Source organism: Canis aureus, chromosome 1 (genome assembly GCF_053574225.1).
Source record: "Canis aureus isolate CA01 chromosome 1, VMU_Caureus_v.1.0, whole genome shotgun sequence".
NCBI classification, from domain to species: domain Eukaryota; kingdom Metazoa; phylum Chordata; class Mammalia; order Carnivora; family Canidae; genus Canis; species Canis aureus.
This window is the reverse complement of record NC_135611.1, coordinates 87,509,522-87,530,668: the sequence shown is the minus strand read 5'-3', so window position 1 is coordinate 87,530,668 and position 21,147 is coordinate 87,509,522. Positions and strand designations below refer to the sequence as shown.

At 40.5% G+C, this 21,147-nt stretch overlaps 1 protein-coding gene and 1 long non-coding RNA gene across 16 annotated transcripts in view; one reads left to right on the top strand and one right to left on the bottom strand.

Annotated features, from left to right (window-relative positions):
- The window catches only part of TRPM3 (transient receptor potential cation channel subfamily M member 3), a 500,214-nt gene that overhangs the window by 193,992 nt on the left and 285,075 nt on the right, over positions 1 to 21,147 (bottom strand). For 5 of the 10 annotated variants that reach the window (XM_077907028.1, XM_077907033.1, XM_077907040.1 and 2 more), the window contains exon 7: positions 7,403 to 7,477. The exons of the other annotated variants lie outside the window; for them this stretch is intronic. In XM_077907028.1, the coding sequence (XP_077763154.1) occupies positions 7,403 to 7,477 (75 nt within the window). The remainder of the gene's footprint in view (positions 1 to 7,402; positions 7,478 to 21,147) is intronic. 10 annotated transcript variants of the gene reach the window in all.
- LOC144319287 (uncharacterized) overlaps positions 1 to 21,147 on the top strand; it is a 130,085-nt gene that overhangs the window by 39,823 nt on the left and 69,115 nt on the right. Inside the window, exon 3 of one of the 6 annotated variants that reach the window (XR_013385160.1) lies at positions 18,903 to 19,748. The exons of 4 other annotated variants lie outside the window; for them this stretch is intronic. This is a non-coding gene — a long non-coding RNA (uncharacterized LOC144319287). Of the gene's footprint in view, positions 1 to 1,032; positions 3,814 to 18,902; positions 19,749 to 21,147 lie in introns of those variants that run through there. One more of the 6 variants, XR_013385170.1, reaches the window with a different exon arrangement.

Genomic DNA, 21,147 nt, shown 5'->3' with positions numbered 1-21,147 from the left:
GCTGCTGGTCCACAGACTACACTATGAGAACCATTGACCCAGCATTAAGCTATAAGTAAAGGAGACTTCCAACTATGAAAAGAAGTGAAATCTAAGGTGTGTCCTTTGTAGTAACTTAAGATAAGAGCCCATGGAGTAGGACTGAGACACTCATGTTAGATTTTCAGTAGTCTATTCTAAAGTCTAAATCAGGAGTCAGCAAACTTTTTCTGCAAAAGGTCAGATAGTAAGTATTTTCCACTCTACAGGCCAGACAGCCTCTGTTGTAAGTCCTCCCCTCTGCCCCCATGGCATGAAGGCAGCCATAGACAGTGCACCAAAGAATGAGCATGGACATAGCCATGTTCCAATAAAGCTTTATTTACAAAGACAGATGGCATGCTGGATTTGACCCATGGCCTGTAGTTTGCCAACCTTTGGGTCTAACCAATGTGATAAAAATGATTCCCATGAGGCAACATCTGCTAGTTTGCCAAGCCTGAGTATGTCTCAGATCAATGAGAAACTAACCAAGCTGGAAAGCTGATTGTGTAAGCCAAGCAGTGACATCAGTTTAGTTGTACATGGTTGATAAAACATTGTCGGGCAGACCTGGTGGCACAGCAGTTTAGTGCCGCCTGCAGCCCAGGGTGTGATCCTGGAGGCCCAGGATCGAGTCCCAGGTCAGGCTCCCCACATAGAGCCTGCTTCTCCCTCTGCCTGTCTCTGCCTCTCTCTCTCTCTCTCTCTGTGTCTCTCATGAATAAAGAAATACAATCTTAAGAAAAAAAAAACATTGTCCTTACTGGAAGATACATGCTTTTCTTGCAATTCAGCCCCAAGAACCAACTATTTCAAAATGCATGGCTTCCCACTTCATCCTATTTCAGCAGGGTTTCACTGTACCACTGAATATTATTTACCTATATTTAATGTATTCTCTACTCGGTACTTTGCCTAGAAGTAAGTAATATCTTTTCTGTGCAGCAGGATCATTTTTGAGTTACTAGTTAATTCATATTTGTTTTCCATTTGTTTTTTTTCTCCAAAAAGGCCCACTGAGCTGTTGTTTCTCTGGAAAATTTTGTGTTGCTGGCCTGAGGATGAACTCACTGAACAGCTTTTGTTAAAAACCTAAGCTCACTAGTGTCTTGAAGAGAAGGTGGTGAAGGCAAGTGTCTCTGATGGGGAGGAGTAGGAGCAGATGACACAGGGAGAAGGGACTCACAATATCCCTGTTGGTCAGTTCCTAGGTTGTTTTTTCTTCCTCCTCCTCCTCTTCTTCTTCTTCTTCTTCTTCTTCTTCTTCTTCTCCTTCTCCTTCTCCTTCTTCTTTTTTTAAAACATTTTATTTATTTATTCATGAGAGACACACACACACAGAGAGAGAGGCAGAGAGAGAAGCAGGCTCCATGCAGAAAGCCCAATGTGGGACTCGATCCTGGGACCCCAGGATCATGCCCTGGGCCAAGGGAGTCACTCAACTGCTGAGCCACCCAGGCATCCCCCTAGGTTTCTTCTTACTGGACCTGTCAACAGCATTTGATGCAGTTGGCCATTCCTTTCTCTTGGAAAATATGTTCTTCATTTGGCTTCCAGATAGCTCTCTCTCCTTAGCTCGCTAGCTGTTCCTTCTTCGTGTTTGCTGGTCCTTTCTCATCTCCCTGACCTCTGGTAGAAGGACTGTCTTAAGAATCATTCTTGGTCCTCTGCTGTCTCCTTTTCTCCTCTCTTCACACACTCCCTCAATGACCTCACCCACTCCCATGGTTTCATACACTGGCTACCCACAGACAATTTCCATAGTTACATCTCCAGACTGAATATCTCCACTGAACTTTAGTCTGGCACAATTGTACTCCTCTTGACATTGCTACATGCACTTTGAGATACCTCGGATTGGCCATGCCTAGAGTAAGCTCCTGATATTGTCTCCTATCTGCCACTCCCATCCCAAGGTTCTTCCTCATCCAAATAAATGGCAACACAGTTTTCTAGCTGGGCAGCACCCCCAAAATTGGAGTCATCCTGGCCTCACCTTTTCCCTTTCACAACTTGTGTCTAATTTAAAGGTAAATCTTGCCTGCTCTGCCTTCAAATTATAGCCTATATGCTAGACTTCTCACCTCCTCAACTGCTACCACCCCTCGTCAAAGCACCACCAGGTTTTGCCTGGATTATTGCCATGGTCTCTTGACTGGTATTTCTGCTTTCACACCTGCTCCCTGTGTGGGCAACTCAACGCAGCAGGTAAGGTGATTCTGTTGAAACCTACAAGAAACACTCCTTTGCTCAAAACTGCAAGCTACTGTTTCATCCAGGGTGAATGCAGAAGTCGAAGTTCTTACCCTCCTCACTGGGTCTGGCCCTTGATCCTTCCCTGGACTCCTTTCTTGCTCCTCTCCTCCCTGTTCCTTCCACATGGCCACACAGGCCTCCTGATGTTCTCCAGTCATGTCACCCACATTCCTGTCTCAGTGCCTTTTCACAGCTGTGCCAGAAAGTCTTCCCCAAGGTGTTCCCTAACTTGTTTCATCACTCAAATGCTTCCTTTCAATGAGGCCTTCTCTACCACTCTGTTTAAAATTATAGCCCCTTCCTTGCACTACACACCGCCCCCATCCCTGCCTTTTTGGCTTCTCTGCCTTACTTCTCTCCCTAACATTTATCACTATGCAGTACACTACATATTTTACTTATTTTTTTTCCTGTTTCCTTCCACCCAAATGAAAACCCCAGGAGGGTAGGATGAGCATGGACATCTGGCCTGAGAGGGACTGCCCTGAAGTGCACCCTGGGGCTCTGCTCAGCACTGGAGTTCCAGAGCCTTCTGCCTGGCCTGGGAGGGAATGTGCAGGCTTGGGCAGTTATGGCAGCAATGGCAACCTTGGCTGAGGGGAAGTAAGAGGCCCCTTCCTAATTTCCCAGGGATGCTACAAGGCTGAGAGAGAGCGAGAACAGGCAGGAAGGGAGAGAAGGAGAAGACAGGAATGGAGCAGGGAGAAGGGGAGGGATGAGAAGGGGGTCAGAGGGAGGGAAGAGAGACCTAATAAAGACTGAGACTGAATTTCCCAAAACTAGATGGAACGGGGGCTTGGAATTGGATCTATGTGAATTAAGGAAAATTTTAATTTTTAAAATTTTTGTTTTATTTTTAAAGATTTTATTTATTTATTCACGAGAGACAGAGAGAGAGGCAGAGACACAGGCAGAGGGAGAAGCAGGCTCCATGCAGGGAGCCCGATGTAGGACTCGCTCCCAGGACTCCAGGATCATGACCAGAACCAAAGGCAGATGCTCAACCACTGAGCCACCCAGGCGCCCCAAGGAAATTTTTTTATTATGTAACATTTCTTACATACTTAAGTTTATGAGCCATAATTCATATCCACTACGACAGTCCTTATTACTTGAATAATGGAAACAAGTCCACAGAACAAAATAAATCCTGTTCCATGCATGCCATGCAAACCGAATCTAGGAACAGAAAGGGTGAGAAATTTCTACCTCTCCCCAAACTCCCGATGTGGGCACACTATGCTTAATTGTCTCTTTCAGAATCTCCCCCATGATTTCCTAATAAATTCTGATGTGCACCCGTGTCGGTTCTCACTTCCTGTGTTCTCCCTCTGGGTGGAAGCAATGCTGCTAATGAGGAAAGGTTCAGCTCAGATTTGTTTGATGACCAGAAAAGCTGACTCTCCAGTCCTCATTCCCCTGTTTTAGCAAAGGCGCACCTGTTGTTGTTTTTTTTTCCTCCTCCCTCGCTCCAGCAGGAATTGCCCACAGAACCCTATGTGGACGCCAAGACGCCAAGGCTCATTAGCCAACAAGAACTGTTGATTCCTCCTCTTCCTGAGATTTAAGACTTCAGTGTTTGCCTATGGGGCTGTGGCCTGTGGAACTCCATGCAGCTTTTAGAATCTGGCCTCCTCATGGAACAGGGACAGCCTGTTCAGTGAGGGGAAGAGCTGCTTGTTTGTTTCAGCTCCAGATGCCAAAAAAAAGAAAAAAAAAATCAACCGTTTGCCTATTTGGCTGTTATCAGGGCATAACATCTCTATTTCCCTCTTTTTTCTTTTCTTTTCTTTTTTTCTTTTTTTCTGCTTAGGGGTTAGTATCTTTAGCTGAAGGTTCAAGGTTAAAAGATTTGTATTCTGTTAAAATCTATGACAATTTTATTACTGACGCCTTGGGGGCACTATTTCTGGTCACTTTTCAAGCCTATATGAAATAGACTTCACTCTCATAGCGATCAGTTTCAAATAGTATTTGAAAGGATCCAAATAGTATTTGAAGGGATAGGCATATTATTTTAAATTCTAGGAGGGGGTGCAAAGGGTCCTATGACAAATTCCCTGGCCTAATAGGCAAATTAAAATCTCAGCCCACTTTTTTTTAGACCCGTAGAGAATGAGATACCTTATCCTCTTTAAATATATCCCACTGTAAAATTGTTGATTATAGCAGAAAATACGCAGAAAGCACACGTCCTGCCATTTATTTTATGTTTGCCTAACTTTCTAAAGTTAGCTATGCATTTCTACTGAATGGTTGATCCTAATCTAGACTGAAAAACAGCCATGGGCAATTATCACTTTAAATAAGTGGGGGAAAATCAATACTTACTTATTTTTCTGTGTAAATGGAAATAACGAAGCCACGATGACATTGACTGCTGCAAAAAAATACACATCCCTAGACCCTCTAAGTTCATAAGGTGGAAAGGTTTTAACAAGAATCACGATGCCACAGGAGCACAAATTTCCAGAATAAATGTTTTCACGCCCATGACAGTCGGAAGTATTCGTGATGGTCTTTGCCTGTACTTGTTCCTATTCATTTATCTTCCCTAAGTCTATGTGTTATTGCTTTATTATGTGTCCTTCCTTTGTAGCTTTTAACATCTAAGCTCCTCTATTAAATTTTTATGTCAGACTGGATACCAGAGTTAAAAATAAGGCCAGAAAAACATGTATCGATGTTTACAATTAATATTTATTGAGCACCTACCTGCATGTACCAGGCACTGTGCTACGTTTGCCAGATGACAAAAATAAGTAAAACTCAGGCTCTGCTCACAAGGAGCTCACAATCTACAGGTGACGGAGGGGCAGGCAGGTGGACAGATAACCAGTCTGCCCAAAGAGGCAGCGCTGCGACAGAGGCTTACACAGGGCGCAGTGGCAATACGAGTTACGTGGTGAACTCGTAGTTACGTGGTTACAAGAATCACTGTGTGTGTGTGTGTTTGTGTGTGTGTGTATCATGATAAGATTTCACAGGAGAGAAGATTTTCAAGCTGAGGTTCAGAATGTAGGTTTCTGTCAATAAATAGAGTTGAAAGAGGTTGGAATTTCAGCAAATGTCAAAACAGGAGGAAAACACATCTGACAAAGTATGTCATTATATCATTGATGGGAAATTGCAAGTAGCTTGGAATGGGAGGAACATAAGGTCCGCATGCATTATGGAAGAAGGAGAAAATAGAAAAACAACAGATGAAAAGATATGGAAAGACTTTGCTTTTAGCAGTGAAAGTAGGAAGAGGTTGGGTTGCATTAAGAAGGTCTATGTTATCATGAGAGTAATCTATCAGATCTGACCAAAACCAGCAGATTTTGCTGACATTGAGACCAAAAGGCCAAATGTTTGGAACCTCAGTCTTTCTAATCTGAAAAGAGATTTTAGCATTCTTCCTTGAATGTAAGAGAACCTAAGAGATCTTATCAGAACGGTGGACAGCTCCCCAGGTTAACTCATTTGTTTACAAGTACTGTCCCTGTCCCCAAATAAGTCATTCTAATACATAATGCATTTCTAAGGCACTTCTCTTTTAGGAAAGCACTCCTAACTTGGAAAGGAAAATGAGTCAGATAGACAAGATAGGAAGATACCCAGAAACAGGTTTCACTAACATTAGTTCTACTCCCCCAACATTATTCTTGTCTCCATTATTGTCTTGCTTGACAAAGTGACTTTTTAGTGCCAAGCATGACAAACATTTTGGTAACAGCCAACTAGCAACAGACCATTTCAAAAGATGAAGAGAAGGCAGATGTTTACACTGCATTGTCTTCTTCACACAACCTACTCTTTCAGGGGGAAAATTCTTTAAAAGGCAGAGAAAACTTCAAATAACATGTTCCGCTGAGAGCATCTAAAAAATGGCAGGGCATCAGAGTCCCAAAGTTAACTGATCATGTATTTGTATTTGTATTTTGGATGGTCTTTTACTTGATTGGATCAGTCTACAGGTAGTAAAAAGTCCGAATGATTGGGGGGAACAGGTGAGAGTATCCACCAAAAGCAATGAAATGTCCCCGATACACGTACAACCTGCCCAGAGGAAGTTAAACATCCTTTTCAAGTCATGTGGTTTGAACCTAGGGCTGTCAGTCTGTGGGAGTATAAATTCATACTTCCAGGTCTCCCTGGATGAAGTTCTGCTATGATCCTTAACTCGGCACTGTTATTGATCTCATGGAACAGTTATGGGCTCAATGATGAAATTTTCATGTCATGGTTACCCCAATGCATTTGAAGATGATTCAATGATCAAAAAAGATGCCAGTGATGACAATTGAACGTCCCTTTGCCTTCCCAGCCTCCTTCATATATTCTCAGGCATAGGATGACAAAGGGAAGTCCACAAGTCACATGAAAAAAGACTGTAGCCATGGGTACATGATCAGGAGCTTCTCTGTTTATCTTCACCCACCACACCCTGGACCATCACTCTGCCCTATTTCTTCCTCATGGTTGCTCCTGTGAATTCCTCCACCATCTTGCCACTAACCACTGTCTTCTGCCCAAAGTTCTGCAGCTGGTGAGTTCCAATTGAACCAATGTTCAACCCATGTGTGACATGGAATTTGTGTTCAAATAGTTGTTGAACAAAGTAATGATGCCCAAACTCTCCAATTTGGGTTTAACAAGATTTTAGGGGAGTGCCTTTTTGAATGAAGTAATGCTTCCTTATGTGGGATGAAAAGAGCAAGGGTTTTGGAATCACATCAGCCTGGTTTCAGCCATGCTGTGCCACTAACTGGATTTAGAACAAGGGCTTAATTACTCTGAAACACTTTTTCTTCAACTATAAAAAAAAGAAGATAATAATCCCTACCTTGAAGTGTTTCTGTATTAAAAGAGATAGTACATATGAATGCCTAGCATAGTGCCTGGACATACCAGGGCCTCAAGAAATGCTTATCTCCCTCCTCCTTGTCTTATGCGGGACTTTAGGATGATAAAAATAGGGAGTAACTAATCTCAGATGTGGTTGGAAGTCTTAGAAAGAGATAAACAGCAGTCACAGGGAGATATAGCGTTAGCAATTTTTAAAGGAAATGAATGGTTTTGTGGTTAATTTTCTTGGTTGGGGTTTAAGAGGAGATTCATGTTGTCTATTAATTATACTTACCAATTGGGTCTAATTGGCAACTACCCCAAAATGAATAAAACAAGCGGGAGTCAAGAGAGAAAAACGGCAGGCATCCTGTCAAAAAATAAAATCTTTGAAATTTCTACAACCCAATGGTTGAATATACATTTTATTAAAGCAGACGGACTCACCCAATTTATAAATTTGTACTTGTGATGGTAATTCAAGTTGCACATTCAGACTTTAGCAAAGCATCAAACAGCCTTCTGTACCAGCCATGCCTGGTTGCATTGCTCCTTCACTTGTTTGGGTCCTTCAAATCAGCATCCCCTTTGCTGGAGGAAGCATCCCTCATTATTCTATCTTAGCTTAGGTAACTGCTTTGGTGGTCAAAGGGTTAAATGAGGCAGTCCACGTTGAGGACTTGTCAAGACGCTGAGCCCTTAGTAAATCCTCAAGAAATACTAGCTGTTGTTATAGTGATTACAACAATAATTATGAATTTGATTCTGTGTTTTCCAAGACTGAGCAAGAACTAGATTGTCTCCTCTCTCCTTTTAAAAACACTTTTCTGTTTTTTTGAGATATGTGTCCTGTTCTCAGGTGATTGGCTTACTTTTGACCTAAAAGGATTATTTTTTTATCCCCTTGGCTAATGTATTTAATTTCTTTTCTCTTCATAGAGGAATTGAAATCAATGCCAACGTGTCATTCAACATGCATATTATTTACTGAAAAGATTCCCTCATTACCCTCTCTTCTTTCTCTCATTGCCAAGAAAATGACTAATTAGGCAGATATAGCTATATATATATAATCTATCCATATCATAGATCTACCCCTTCCTTCCTTCTACGTATATATGTATGTATCTATTTAACTACAGAAAAAGTCACCAAATCTATTTCATTATCATAGGTTTTCTTACTAATTTGGCTATACTATCCCAAACTGTGAAGTAAATTTAATTGTAATTTTATGACTCTGGAGTTGTTAATTTACCAAAGAAGCTAGTTTGGGTTGAGATGATTCAGTATCTTATTTCAAGTCTAGGCCTCAGGGGAGAATCCCACAAACAGTTCTGCTTCTGCCTCTCTTGGTTCCTTTCCTAGAAATAACATTTACAGGCGCCTCCAGATCCTCAAACCAGACTTCTAGAACAGCCTCAATTGGGGGCGGTGGTAGGGCAGGGGGTGGCTGGTCGGTGAGAGACATGGTAGGGGCTTATCCACTTTTATGGAATATTACTTGGTGATTCCTCAGTGCCCACAGCCTGGCAAAGCTGCCTTGTCATAAGAATGTTCTCCCTAGGGAAAGCACAAAGCAATATCCCTCGAAGCACAAAATGTAAGAGTTAGTTCCTCTGGATTCTTAATAGTTTGTAAAATAATAAGCCAAGAGTAACTACTGTGTATTTTCCAGAAAGTTACCAATTAGCATATTCCTGAGAACATAAATTCAGCTTGGGAGCATACGCCTCCCCAGGCCTCTCTACCACCATGTACAACAATTAGATGCTTGCTAAATACTATGAACAAAGCTCCAAATAGACAACAACACAAACCCTCTGGAAATTTAGCACAAGCATTTGTTTATTGAACCAAGCACAAAACTGGCTTAGCTGTGCCTTCCCTGCAGAGCGAATGGCACACTGGTATTTTCAGTTTGTTTCTCTTTTCCTTCTAGTTACCAAACCCTAATGAATAAAAGTTGAAATGACATTTTAGTGAAGATTAACTAGATTTGTTGAAGATATGTGCATGGTTGACAACAGAAATGTCTAGACCTCTGGCGTCTGTCAACTGTGACCCCAAATGTCTCATTATTTCTTTGATTACCCTTCTGGGAACTGTGGAAAAAAGTGGTCTTGAGGGGGACAATGGGGAAATAAAGGGCCAATGATTTTGCATCCAATGAGGCTAATGCCCTAAGTACTCTGCTTTCATTCCTTGTTGAGGTACATGGAGAACCTTTCTTTATTTGAATTCTTCTGGTGTTGTGTTAAATAGAGTAAGAAAAGTACCTCTCGAACTAACGCAGCGACTATGCTGAGCAGCAGACTGGGAGTGTGGTGTTTTGAGCTCAGCTAAGATCCATGCCCTAATGCAGAGTATGAAAGAGGTAGGGCATGTGACTTTCTCTAAGGGGGTTTTCTTATCTGGAAAGTGAAGGCAATGAACTAGGTGAAAAAATATATAGACTTATATATATGATAATAGTATGTATATATGATTATACAGAATCCCATGAGCATGAGTAGCTTTGCGCCTGCCCCATCTGTACATCTCTTTCTATAGAATAATGCCCCAGCTCTCATATATTATTCTATAGTTTACCTTTATATCCCTGTCAAGGAGTGGCTAGAAAAAGGAGACAATGAAACATATATTATCTTTTCCTTATGATTCTGATGTTTGTGTTTCCTAAAAATCTAACCCCAGTTCACACATAGACCTTATTTATATTTGCAGCTCAAATAATGCAACTAGATAGGATATAAAATTTAATGAAAGTAAAGCAAATTCAGTTAGACTGCACGCTATGCACTGTTTCTAGATGTTGAAAGCTTTTATCTACAGGGCTCGCGATCCATTGCTCACATTCCACGCATCAAAATCTTACCTAAAATACCTCTACCACATAGCCCCTTGACCATTCCACCCAGGAATACTCTTTGTATGAATTTCTACTGTATTTTATGTCATTAAAGGGCACTTAACACTTGCTGCTTAGTATAATGCTGCTCTTTGTATCCTGAGCTGAAACAGCCCAGTGGTGGGGGCTCTGACGCAGGCAGACTTTTCGGGTCAGCCTCTTATTACCAGGCTGACGTTGGGGCCATCGCTTGACCTCAGTTTTCTTTTTTGTTGGTGGGGATAATAAACAGTACTCACTTCATAGGGTTGTCAGAAGGAGTAAATCATGATTTCTTGCAAAGTGTTTAGAATAGCACTCAATTAAACATTAGTTATTGTTAACTTATTTGTAAAACTCTAAGTTCTCTGAGCACACAACTATGCTTTATTTATCTTGCAAACCCTGCAGTGCTTTGTATACTATACGCACACAAGCCAATACTGGTAGAGCCATAGAAATACTGTCAAGGGGAAATATAACAGACAGAGCAATCATTATTTATTGTAAATGACAGATATTTGGAATTCTCATTTTGCTACATTTTGAAAAGCTGAAGAACTTTAAGCCTGTGTTTTGGCTCCATATGAAGCATCTTAAAGGGAGAATGGAATAAAAAATGCAGCAGGAGCCACTTTTCCACAGTTAGCACCACAGACAATATCCAACATGAATCAGCTGTTGAATGAGCTATTGTGTGACCCAGCCCCATCTCAGGGAGGAGGACTCTGGGAGAGGGGAGCTGGACTTTGGTGTGGCCAGGAGCATAATGAAGGGGAAATGAACAATTCCAGCTCTACTGAACTGTACTCACAGTAAATACATAAAATCAGGAAATTTTCAAGAGCCCCATTATACCAGGATGTCTGGTTATGGTTAAGGATTGGGAATAAACTTGGGCTGTTTGTCATTCACTAAGATAGGGAATTATAATTTTGCTTCTGGTTTCAGCTACTATCAAGTGTAAGCATCAGATCTGTTACATTAGTCTCATATATTTTTTAAAAGATTTATTAGACAACGAGAGAGAGAGAGAGAGAGAGAGAGGAGAGAGAGAGAGAGAGAGAGGCAGAGGGAGAGAGAGAAGTAGACTCCCTCCTGAAAAGGGAGCCCAATGTGGGGATCATGACCTGAGCCAATGGCAGATGCTTAATTGACTAAGCCAGCCAGGTGCTCCAGTCTCATAATTTTTATACACATCCTTTATGTGTGATTGGACAATATTATTTTCTTTTTTTTTATTTTCTATGTTGTGTCTTTAATCAGCCTCTTCCCTTAGGTTTCCTGACTGAACTCTTTCCTCTTGTCTTAGATGAAACAGAGGATCCCCAGCAAGTTGAGGGAGCAAGGGAACACATGGCAGTGCTGGCTCCTTACCTAAGGTCAAGAATGATATGCACACACTTGAGGGAGGAAAGTTCTAAACTCATACATTACATGGATAGGCTATTGCCAAAGGTTGTCTTCCTCCCTCTTTCTCTCCCCCTGTCCTTTTATCCTTTCTTGCTTCCTTCCCTCAACTCCTTCTTCTCTCCTTCCCTCCCCTTTTCCTTCTTGTCTTCTCTCTACTCCTCTCCTCTCCTCCCCTTCCCCCACCCCTCCCCTCCCCTCTTTCTCCTCTCTTCTCTTCTTTTCCCTCCCCTTCCCTCCCCTTCCTTTCCCTTCCCTTCCCTCCCCTTCCCTTCCCTTCCCTTCCCTTCCCTTCCCTTCCCTTCCCTTCCCTTCCCTTCCCTTCCCTTCTTCTTTTCTCCCTTCCACTACTAAAACACCAACATTAAGAAGTATTTAAAAGGTAGAAGTGGAACACATCAGCTCTCATCATACCTCCTCTACCTCAGGTTTCATTCCCTATAAGCTGTGACTATTAATTATTCATGTGTGTCCTTTCAGATATTTTATAAGCATATATGTATATTTTTTCAAATTTTTATAAACATAAATTTAATCATAAACACACAGCTGTACTGGCTTACAACAATCTTTTTAACTTAGGAAAAAAATACCCTTAGATATCTTTCCATATGAGCCCAAACCAATCTAATGCGTTATTCATAATAACTTCAGAGTATGTCACTATATGTTTACATATAATTTAGTCAGTCACTTACTCATGAATCTTTGTAAACATTACTGTAGTAAATATGAATAGCATAAATTCTTAGATGTAAAAATATATGGCCAAAGAGTGTACACATTTAAAATTTAATAGGGGTAAAAAAATAATAAAATTTAATAGGGGTAGCCAAATTGTCTTCCAAATAAGGTTTATTTGCACACAAAATAATGCATATTTATATATATATTTATTGACAGTGATATCCGTAAACTTTGTTTTTTTGCCAACTGATAGGCTGAAAACATTTCACTGTCTTAATTTTCATTTCCTTAATTTTGAATAAGGAAATTTGTACTTTCTTCTCTGTGATCTTCCTGTTGATGTATTTTGCCCATTTTGTTACAGAATTTTTCTTTTGGATTTGTGGATATTCTTTACTATGGAAATTAGCCCTCTGTCATGATTGCAATTATTTGCCTTATTTTATCATTTGTTTTTTGAGTCAGTATTTGCTAATGGGGTTTCTAAGCTTTGAATTTGTTTACTACAGCAACTCAGTTTGTGTGAATGTCACTGTAGCCCTGAGTTTGGTATTATTAAAAGAAGAAGGGAAAAGGCCTGGCAGAAACATAGCAGTTCCACATATGTAGTATTCAGAGAGGAAAGGTGAGGTTTGTTTTCAAAGCACTTGCCTATGGTTTCACTAAATCTGTAAGGCATTAGATCCTCCTACCTCTATTCATTTAGCAAGATAGAAAGTAAATTCCAACTGCCTACAGCTCTGCTTTTGGGATTTTATTGAATAATACAAGCTAAAATCAAGCGAAAAACTAACTAGGGTTGGATAAACAAGGACATGGGTATCTCAGTCCAAAGAAGACCCAATTCACCATTTATTACAAGAAGCTTCATGAATTTTTTTTATAACTTTCAGTATCAGCAAATACTCTCAATTCTATATTTACTGACATTCAAAACATTTTAAGAGCCCTTCAGCTGTATCTTGCCAAATTATTAGTCATTACTTCAGGGTTATTAAAATGTAAAAATGTCATATTGGATAATTGGCATAAGAAGGATTTCAATCCTTGAGAAACTCATCTGTTCATTAGGTCTCCTCAAGTGTTTCCTCAACAGAGTGGGGGGGGGATGCTCTTAATCCCTAAGACAGCTCCTTAGTCCTTTTCTCTCAACAGGGCTGAAGTCCTTTTGTGACTTACGGTTTGAGAGGCTGACCAATCTCCATCCTCCTGCCTATTACCAAGATTACAATCATGTGTAGGTCATATGAGAATTATTTTCCAGGATTTATCTTTGAAACATTTGTATCAAGAGTACAGTGTCATGGAAACATGGAATCTTTCCTATATATTTTTAATATTTTGGGATTTAAAATGTTACCAAATGATGTGCAAAAAATAAGTGACTCCACTAAGGATCCATTATGGAATGCACATGCATTATGCATTAGCGCAGTGTATGCAATTACTTGGAGGCCTATGGGATCTGTTTGAGTTAGCTAACTTAAGAAGTTAACTAAACCAGAATGATCTAAAATAATCTATAATTTTAGACATCTTGTCTCAATCCAATTTCAAGTGGAAATTGCAATTTCCAGAGCCAGTGCAAGACTTCTCCAACTACCGATCCCGAAAAGACTCCCAGGTAGAGAGTGAAAGAACATGGTATGAAGCATGCACTATAGGAGTTGTTTGTAGACTAGGCTCCCCAGTGAACATATTGGAACTATGACAGGCATGCCTTATTTATGAATGGCAGATACGTTTGATCTCATATGACAAATCAGCCATTCCTTAACAATCTGAAAAGCTAAGCTGAAAAGATATGGCAAAAACTGCTAGCTGTACCCTGATAATTAATTTTTCCCTTTCTTCATAGTTGTGAAAGGATTTTAGCTCCCGATGTATGCGCCCAGGATAAAGACTACATTTTCAAATCCCCTTTTAGCTAGGTGTGAACATGTGACCAAATATTGGCATGTGCGACGGAAGCCAAATGGTGTGTATGACTTTCTTATTGTGACTTCAAAGGGCAGAAGGGCATGACTTTCCCTTGCTCCTTTTTCCTGATTCTTTCTGGCTAGAAAGTAGATGTGATGGCAAGCTCCCATGGACCACAGGGATGGGAAGAGCGAATGAAAGAAGGAATCTGAGTCCTCAATACTGGGAGACCTCTACATTAAATCTAGACTCCTGTTCAGAATAACAGATACATAAGGAATAAACTCCTGTCTCATTTAGGCATCAGAGCAACAGAACCCATGTCCTAATGAGTGCAAAATTGTTCTGAGCTGAGTCAAGGCTCAAAGGAAAAGTCACGCTAGGTTTGCAATGCCTGCTATGGGCAAGGGACTTGATGGTTTCCTGCAAATTCTAACCTCTTACTGTATGGATAGTTAACCTACTCCAAAATGGAAAACTCTCAAAAACACCTTTCATGGCACTCACACGTTACAGCTTTCCTTGACTATATATATATATATACACACACACACACACACACATATGCCAGTCTCCCTCTCTGCTATAGTTAACCACCTCAGGCTTAGCCTTTCTGTATTTGGTATAAACACAAAGAAATGAGACTGACTTCACAATCATAGTAAGAATAAAATAAGGAATATGTATAGTATTTAGGATATACTATTTATTATATATAAATGACTACAATCCTTTAAAATAGCCCCCCATATGCTTATTTCAATGATGCTGCCATTACTAAAATATTTTTGGATTTTTTTTGAAGTTGAAATTTACACATTTCTTATGATAATAGGACTGGATCAAATCACTTAAACTTCTTTCATTCAAACCAGCAACTCCTTATTGGGCACTTACTATGCACAACATTGTTAGTTTGAGTGTCAGAGAGGTTGGTAATCAATCAAGGATGTCAGTGGTACTCTTCAGACAATCTATGTTAAATTTTCTGGGTAAGATGCTTTCATGATTTAACAATAGAAAAATAATACATATAAAGGGTCTACTATAGTCCAGGGAAATGAGAAGGATACACCAGGAATGAAATGTGAATTTTCAAAAAGCCCTGCTTCGTGGAGTTTTATACCATGCATTTATTCATTCACTCAAGATTTATATTACTGCCCTGCTCCCTTACTTCCTCCAAAATTCTCAGTCATTTATAGATTAAAAATTAGAGTCCTCTTTATATTCAATTTTGAATTCTTTATTCTACTAGAAACTTGATTTATTAAAACATTCCCTGGGCAATGCATTCTACCAAGTAGGCTTTCCAGGGGCATATGGGTAAAGCAACCCCATCTCTGCCTCTGCCCCCACATGAGCTAACAACAGTGGACAGTAGGATTTCTCTGAGTATCAAGGACTCTGACAGGAGAGCTCCCAGCGTCGAGCACATTTCTAGAGTCACTGAGCCTGAAACATATAAAGCCGTGGTGCTCAGAGCGGGCGCTGCTGAATTGGGAATACTGATCTGATTTACCTCATGAGTCACTTCTGCCCATTAAGCAAATCGGTGTGTCTCTTCAAATGAAAAACAGCTTCCTTACAGCCATGATGACAGAAAGGTCAACTCAAGTCCATTTGCAGTTTTCAACTACACCAAGAGCTCAGACATAGACAGTGACTTTAGTCCTCACCCAGGAGAGAATAGACTCGGAGCAAATGAAGTCAGATATAAGGAAGAACTTCCCAATGGCAAGTGATGTTGGGATCTGAAGGGCATGCCAGGGCTGATAGCCAGCTGATGCTGTTGGTTTAGGAAACCAGTGTCTTCACCAGTTGTTAAAGATTTTAAATCTCTCTGCTGGTTTGCTATTGCTGCTTCTTCTATATGTCTTTAGACTAGAATATTGTGGGTGCGGCCTTGACAAATCAGATATGGGCTATTGGAAAGATTTGAAAAAAACAAACAAAATGAAAAGTCAAGGAAACTTGCTTAGAGTAGCAAGTGTTTCCTGAGGGATGTGATAGGCCTTTGGGCCAGGTGGGTATTCATGTGAAACTGTTCTGCACAAGGTAGAAAATTAACATTCCAGCCTCTTCTCTCACGCCATTCGGTAGCACTAGAAATTGTGTCAACTCCGATACCCCCTGATATATTTAAATGCTACATAGGGGAGGCAGTGCCACCATAGTGGTAAACCACTAGAGCCATGTTTAAGCATTATCACCCAAAATGGTGGTAAAGGGAGCGGGATATGAAAGATGCAGTCATGAGTACTTACTTCTGTTGATGGAAATTTCATGGAAACAAAATGCTTTAAATTGATGTGTGTGATGTCATAGAGATGAACTTTTTAAAATAAAATCCCTTGGAGCCAATTGGATTTTACCAGCATTGACTCAATCTGTGCATTAGAATGTTCATGTGGCTCATGTATCATGTAACTCAGTGGCAAGGGGGTATATTTGCTTCCACAATAAGACCTAATTTATTAGGGATGACATCCTGTACTGTTGGAAGTCATTATTCTCATTATTTTTGTTAGTTTGGGTGAGTAAGCATACAATCATATATAAATAGGTGTGTTGGCTTAGGGACTGCATAATAAAGCATATTTTTCCTAGAGAATTCTAAATAGCAATATCCTCAAATACCAAATGTGATTATGCTTATGAAATCTGCCGTCATTTCTGCCCCTTGTTTACTCAGAAATACCAAGCCTGCTTTAAGCTCCTGCTTTAGAAAAAGTATTCTTCATGTCTTCATCAGATGAGGCTATGCTCAAATGTCAGTCATTACTCTGGGGCAAAGAAAAGGCAGAGAATCAAATTTTCTTTCCAGCAAACCCCGACAGTAGCAAAAGTACTGGCTATGGACATCTAAACCTACCCAGACACCCCCATCAATTAATATCATAAAATAAATGTCTCTGTAATGACTGCCATCGGGACATAATCCCTCAGACTAGATTTAGTCTGACGGGGATTTCACTTTATAGTCTGGAGATGACAAAGTCAGAAATTTCTAGCTTCGTAATGAAATTTCCTACAACCTAAACTGATGTTCACAATATAATTAGGTATGCAGTCTGAATAAAACTTCGCATTTGGGCAAACCTAAAATAAAATTCAGACAACAAAGGGGAAACATTTTAATCAAATAGAGCTCAAAGATAACGAGATTTCTGTCTTCTTCCTTCAATCCACTTTTTGCGTAAAATGGTAACTTACAAGAAGAAAATTTCAAGTGTAAGATATATTCTGGGCTGATTCACATTTAGCCCAAGTTCTAACACCTCCAAACACAGTAGTCGACAATCCTGACAGTCACCATGATTGCTCCAAGACACTGGAATAACTTGAATCTCTAAAGAAAGACTACATTTCCTCCATTATGCTTTGTTTATTCAGACAGGCGGAAGAACTACAGTGTAGAATATATTTTCGACAATAGAGAAAAAGGCAAAAGAGTTTCCTGGTTATTGCTGCAACAGTTAGGATTTTAAATCAATTACTCTTCAACAAGTCGTGTTAACAGAGCCTTGAGGATACGTTCCAGAATATAATTTTGAGCCTCATTTTTTTCTTTTTGGACTTTTTCAGTAACTACAGAGGTACATGGCTCCCCTTAACAAGCAAAGCCAGGCCTGATCTGTGGTAAAAATTAATATATATTTATATATATAGTGATGAATACCCTTGACTCTGATAGGCTTCAAATGAGAGGGTCTGGTCTCAGGTTGGAATCCATGGCAGCCAGGCTACGTAATGTCCTCGGGTCCTGCCTGAGGAGCACTGTACCACCACGAAGGCAGGAAGGGAACCAGTGTTTCTGGATGGCCAGATGCCAGAATTCTTTCATATGTTGACTCATGTGCTAACTCATTTAACCAGAGTTCACAGACCCAGAAACAGAGTCTAAGAGAAACACCTTGATATTGGAATATTCATGGATATTGCTGTCTGGATTATGCTGTCTGGATATGCTGTCTGGATTTCCTTCAAAAGTATCCAGAGGAGGATGTAGGTGGGTATATATAGAGAGATTCTAAGCTTGGCCATGGACTGATAAATGTAGGGGCTGGGTGACAGTCACAGTGGGTTATTAAAATATTCTCCAACTTTTTTGTATGTGACAATTTTAACAATAAAAATTTTGCAAAAGATACGCTTGGGATTTTAAAGTCCTATGGGGCTACTTATATGCTACTTCCTGGAGCAGCCCCTTGGTAGTCTTGTAGCTAATACATATTTCCTGAGCAGCTAGTATGTTCCCAGCAATGTGCTAAGTTGCCTCAATTTATGTGACTATGTGAACAGCAATAAAATAAGCATGAAGCATTTTTGATGATGTACCTTTGTTTATTGAAATAGTTCAAACTTCATATGTGATGTTTGGCAATATTAATGAAAGGTGTGGGTCACCTTTGATAATTCTCTTCATCACTTCTCTGTGCCTCGGTCTGATCTTTGAGATGAATGATTTTATGTTCTTGTGAACGTCAGCCACAGCATTGCTTTCATTCACAGACACTGAGGATGCTCCTGGGATACAGGTATATGGGATTCTAGAGTACATGCAGCCTCACTTCCTTGCCTCTCTCTCCCTCTTATTTGCCAGGCAAAACTCCAGCAGATGCTTAACTTAATTTTATGACTGTTCTGTCCCTGGAGCTGACCATGGCTTCAAAGAAAACACACAATCCTGGGGGTCTGTGCCTCTTGAAATTCGCAACCACAAATACCAAGTGGGGCCAGGGTGCGATGGGGCAATGCAACATTCCCCTGGTCAGGTTACTCTCCTTGTCTCTACATGAGCTGTAGTTCTTTCCCTTAATCTCCTCTACCTCCTCCCCTTCCACATTCTTTGCTGATGACCTCCCATATTCTTTTCTTTATACAGAAACTGTCTACAGAGAAGTACCTGATAATCCCAGCAGAAAATATTTCATCCTACCCACGTCTGTGCCCATATGCTCTGCCTTCCTTCCTGCTATGCAGGATGAAGCTGTCCCTTGTCCTAAGGCTGAGCTCTTTATTTGTGCACTGAATCTCATCACCTCCCTCTCTCAAGGACTTTGCCCAAAGTCCCTTTTTTTCCTTCAAAAGTTTACTTCTTCAGAGTTCTCACTAGCCCCCCTGTTTTAAGAATATACCAGTGTTTGCTAAGAATGGCCTTGCAGCTTCCTTGACGTGTCTCTTTCTTACCCTGGATGCCCAATTTATTTGCAGGTCCTCATGAGTTATACCTTAACAATACATCTTAGGACCAATATTATATGATTTACCTGAGGCACCTAGAATAGGTGAATTCATAAGGATATAAAGTAGAATAATAGTTGTCAGGGGCTGAAGGGAGGGAGGAAGGGGGAGTTAGTGTTTAATGGGTACAGAACTTCAGTTTGGAATGATGAGAATGTTCTGGGGATAGACAATGGTAATGGTCATACACAAGGTATATGGACTCAAAGACACAGAACTGTGTACTTAAAAATGGTTCAAATGACAAATTTTATGCTATGCATGTTTTATATTTTCAACAAAGATCAGTTAAGAAAATATCTATGCATATATTTGAGTCCAATCACGTTTTACTACCTCTTTTGCTGCCATTCTATTTCCAACTACACGCAATGCCTCCTGCATTATTTCAATGGCCTACCAAAATGTCTCTCTGCTTGAAATCCTGTCCCTACCTCAGTCTGATCTCTGCACACAGCAGCAGAGTAATATTTTAAACCCTAAAGTAGATCCTGCAATTTGCCAGATCAAAATTCTCTTAGAATAAATTCCAACTTTTCCCAAATGTCTTGCTCTTTATTGAATACCTGGGGCTTTTGTCTCTACTTTCACTCTCCTCAGAATGTTCTCCCCACCATGGGCTCCCTGACTTCATTCAGGTCTCTGCTTCCACGTCACCTCCTCACAGAGACCCTCCCTGACCACCTGCTTCTACACCATCCTCTCAATGCGCAGGTGCCCATGCACGCAAACAGGTGCACGCAGGTTCAGTCATCACCTCCCGCTGCTCTATTTTTTCTTTTTTTTAAATAAAGATTTTATTTATTTATTCATGAGAGACACAGATAGAGAGAAAGGCAGAGACACAGGCAGAGGGAGAAGCAGGCTCCATGCAGGGAGCCTGACGTGGGACTCAATCCTGGGACTCTAGGATCACACCCTGGGCCAAAGGTAGGCGCCAAACCACTGAGCCACCCAGGGATCCTCTCTATTTTTCTTAATAGTTCTTTTTACTACCAGATATCATATATTTATTTATCAACTTATTTCCCTATTACTCTGCCCCTCTGGAGTTCAGCTCAATGAATTGTCAACAGCTGCTTTTCCAGACCTCAGCCATGGCTGGTCTATAACAGGACTTCAAGAAGTATCTGTATCTTAAGAAGTCATGCTTGGAACTGTCGGAGGCTGTGCTCGTTGAATTTGAAGTTTAGTAAATTGCAGATGGGAGAGTGTTCCAAAGCAGGTCACTGTTCATATCCAAAAGGGTTCCCGTTTACATAGTCTTTCAGGAACCAGTGACAATACTTCAGAAGGGACTGCTGACAGCAGTGATGGGGGTGTGTGGAGAGGGACGAGATAATGGATGCCAGAGTGCATAGACACATCTAAAGCACTGGTGCTCGTAATATATTATCATTAATACTTAGCGTTTTGATGAGAAAGGGTTCAAAGTTCTCCCAAGCAGGATTCACTTATTATTTAAGGAAAATATCCTTCAGAAGATTATTGCATGTAAGTAAGAAACAGACTTGTTGAAAGGCTACTGTGGTAGGCAGGTCACCCCTAAGTGATGAGGAGGAGTGGCACTCTGATGAGAAAAACGCACAGTGCATCCAGACATCCCTGGTGTCATCCGAGGTGTGGGGGTGATGAGGAGTGCTATTGTGGTAGGGCGGCTGATTTTCAAGAGACCAAACTGGGGCCTCAAATGGAGTCCCACCATTGTGTTTTAGATTTCTTTAACTGTTGGAGGGAGCTATAAAAGCAAATGAAGTTTTTAGAATCAGCTTACAAAAGAAAGTTTTATTTTTGATTGGAAGAACTACATTGCTACTGATTATGACATAATGAAAAGAAATAGTGTCCACATTAGAAAGCAGAGTTGCTGTTCAAAGGTATTGATG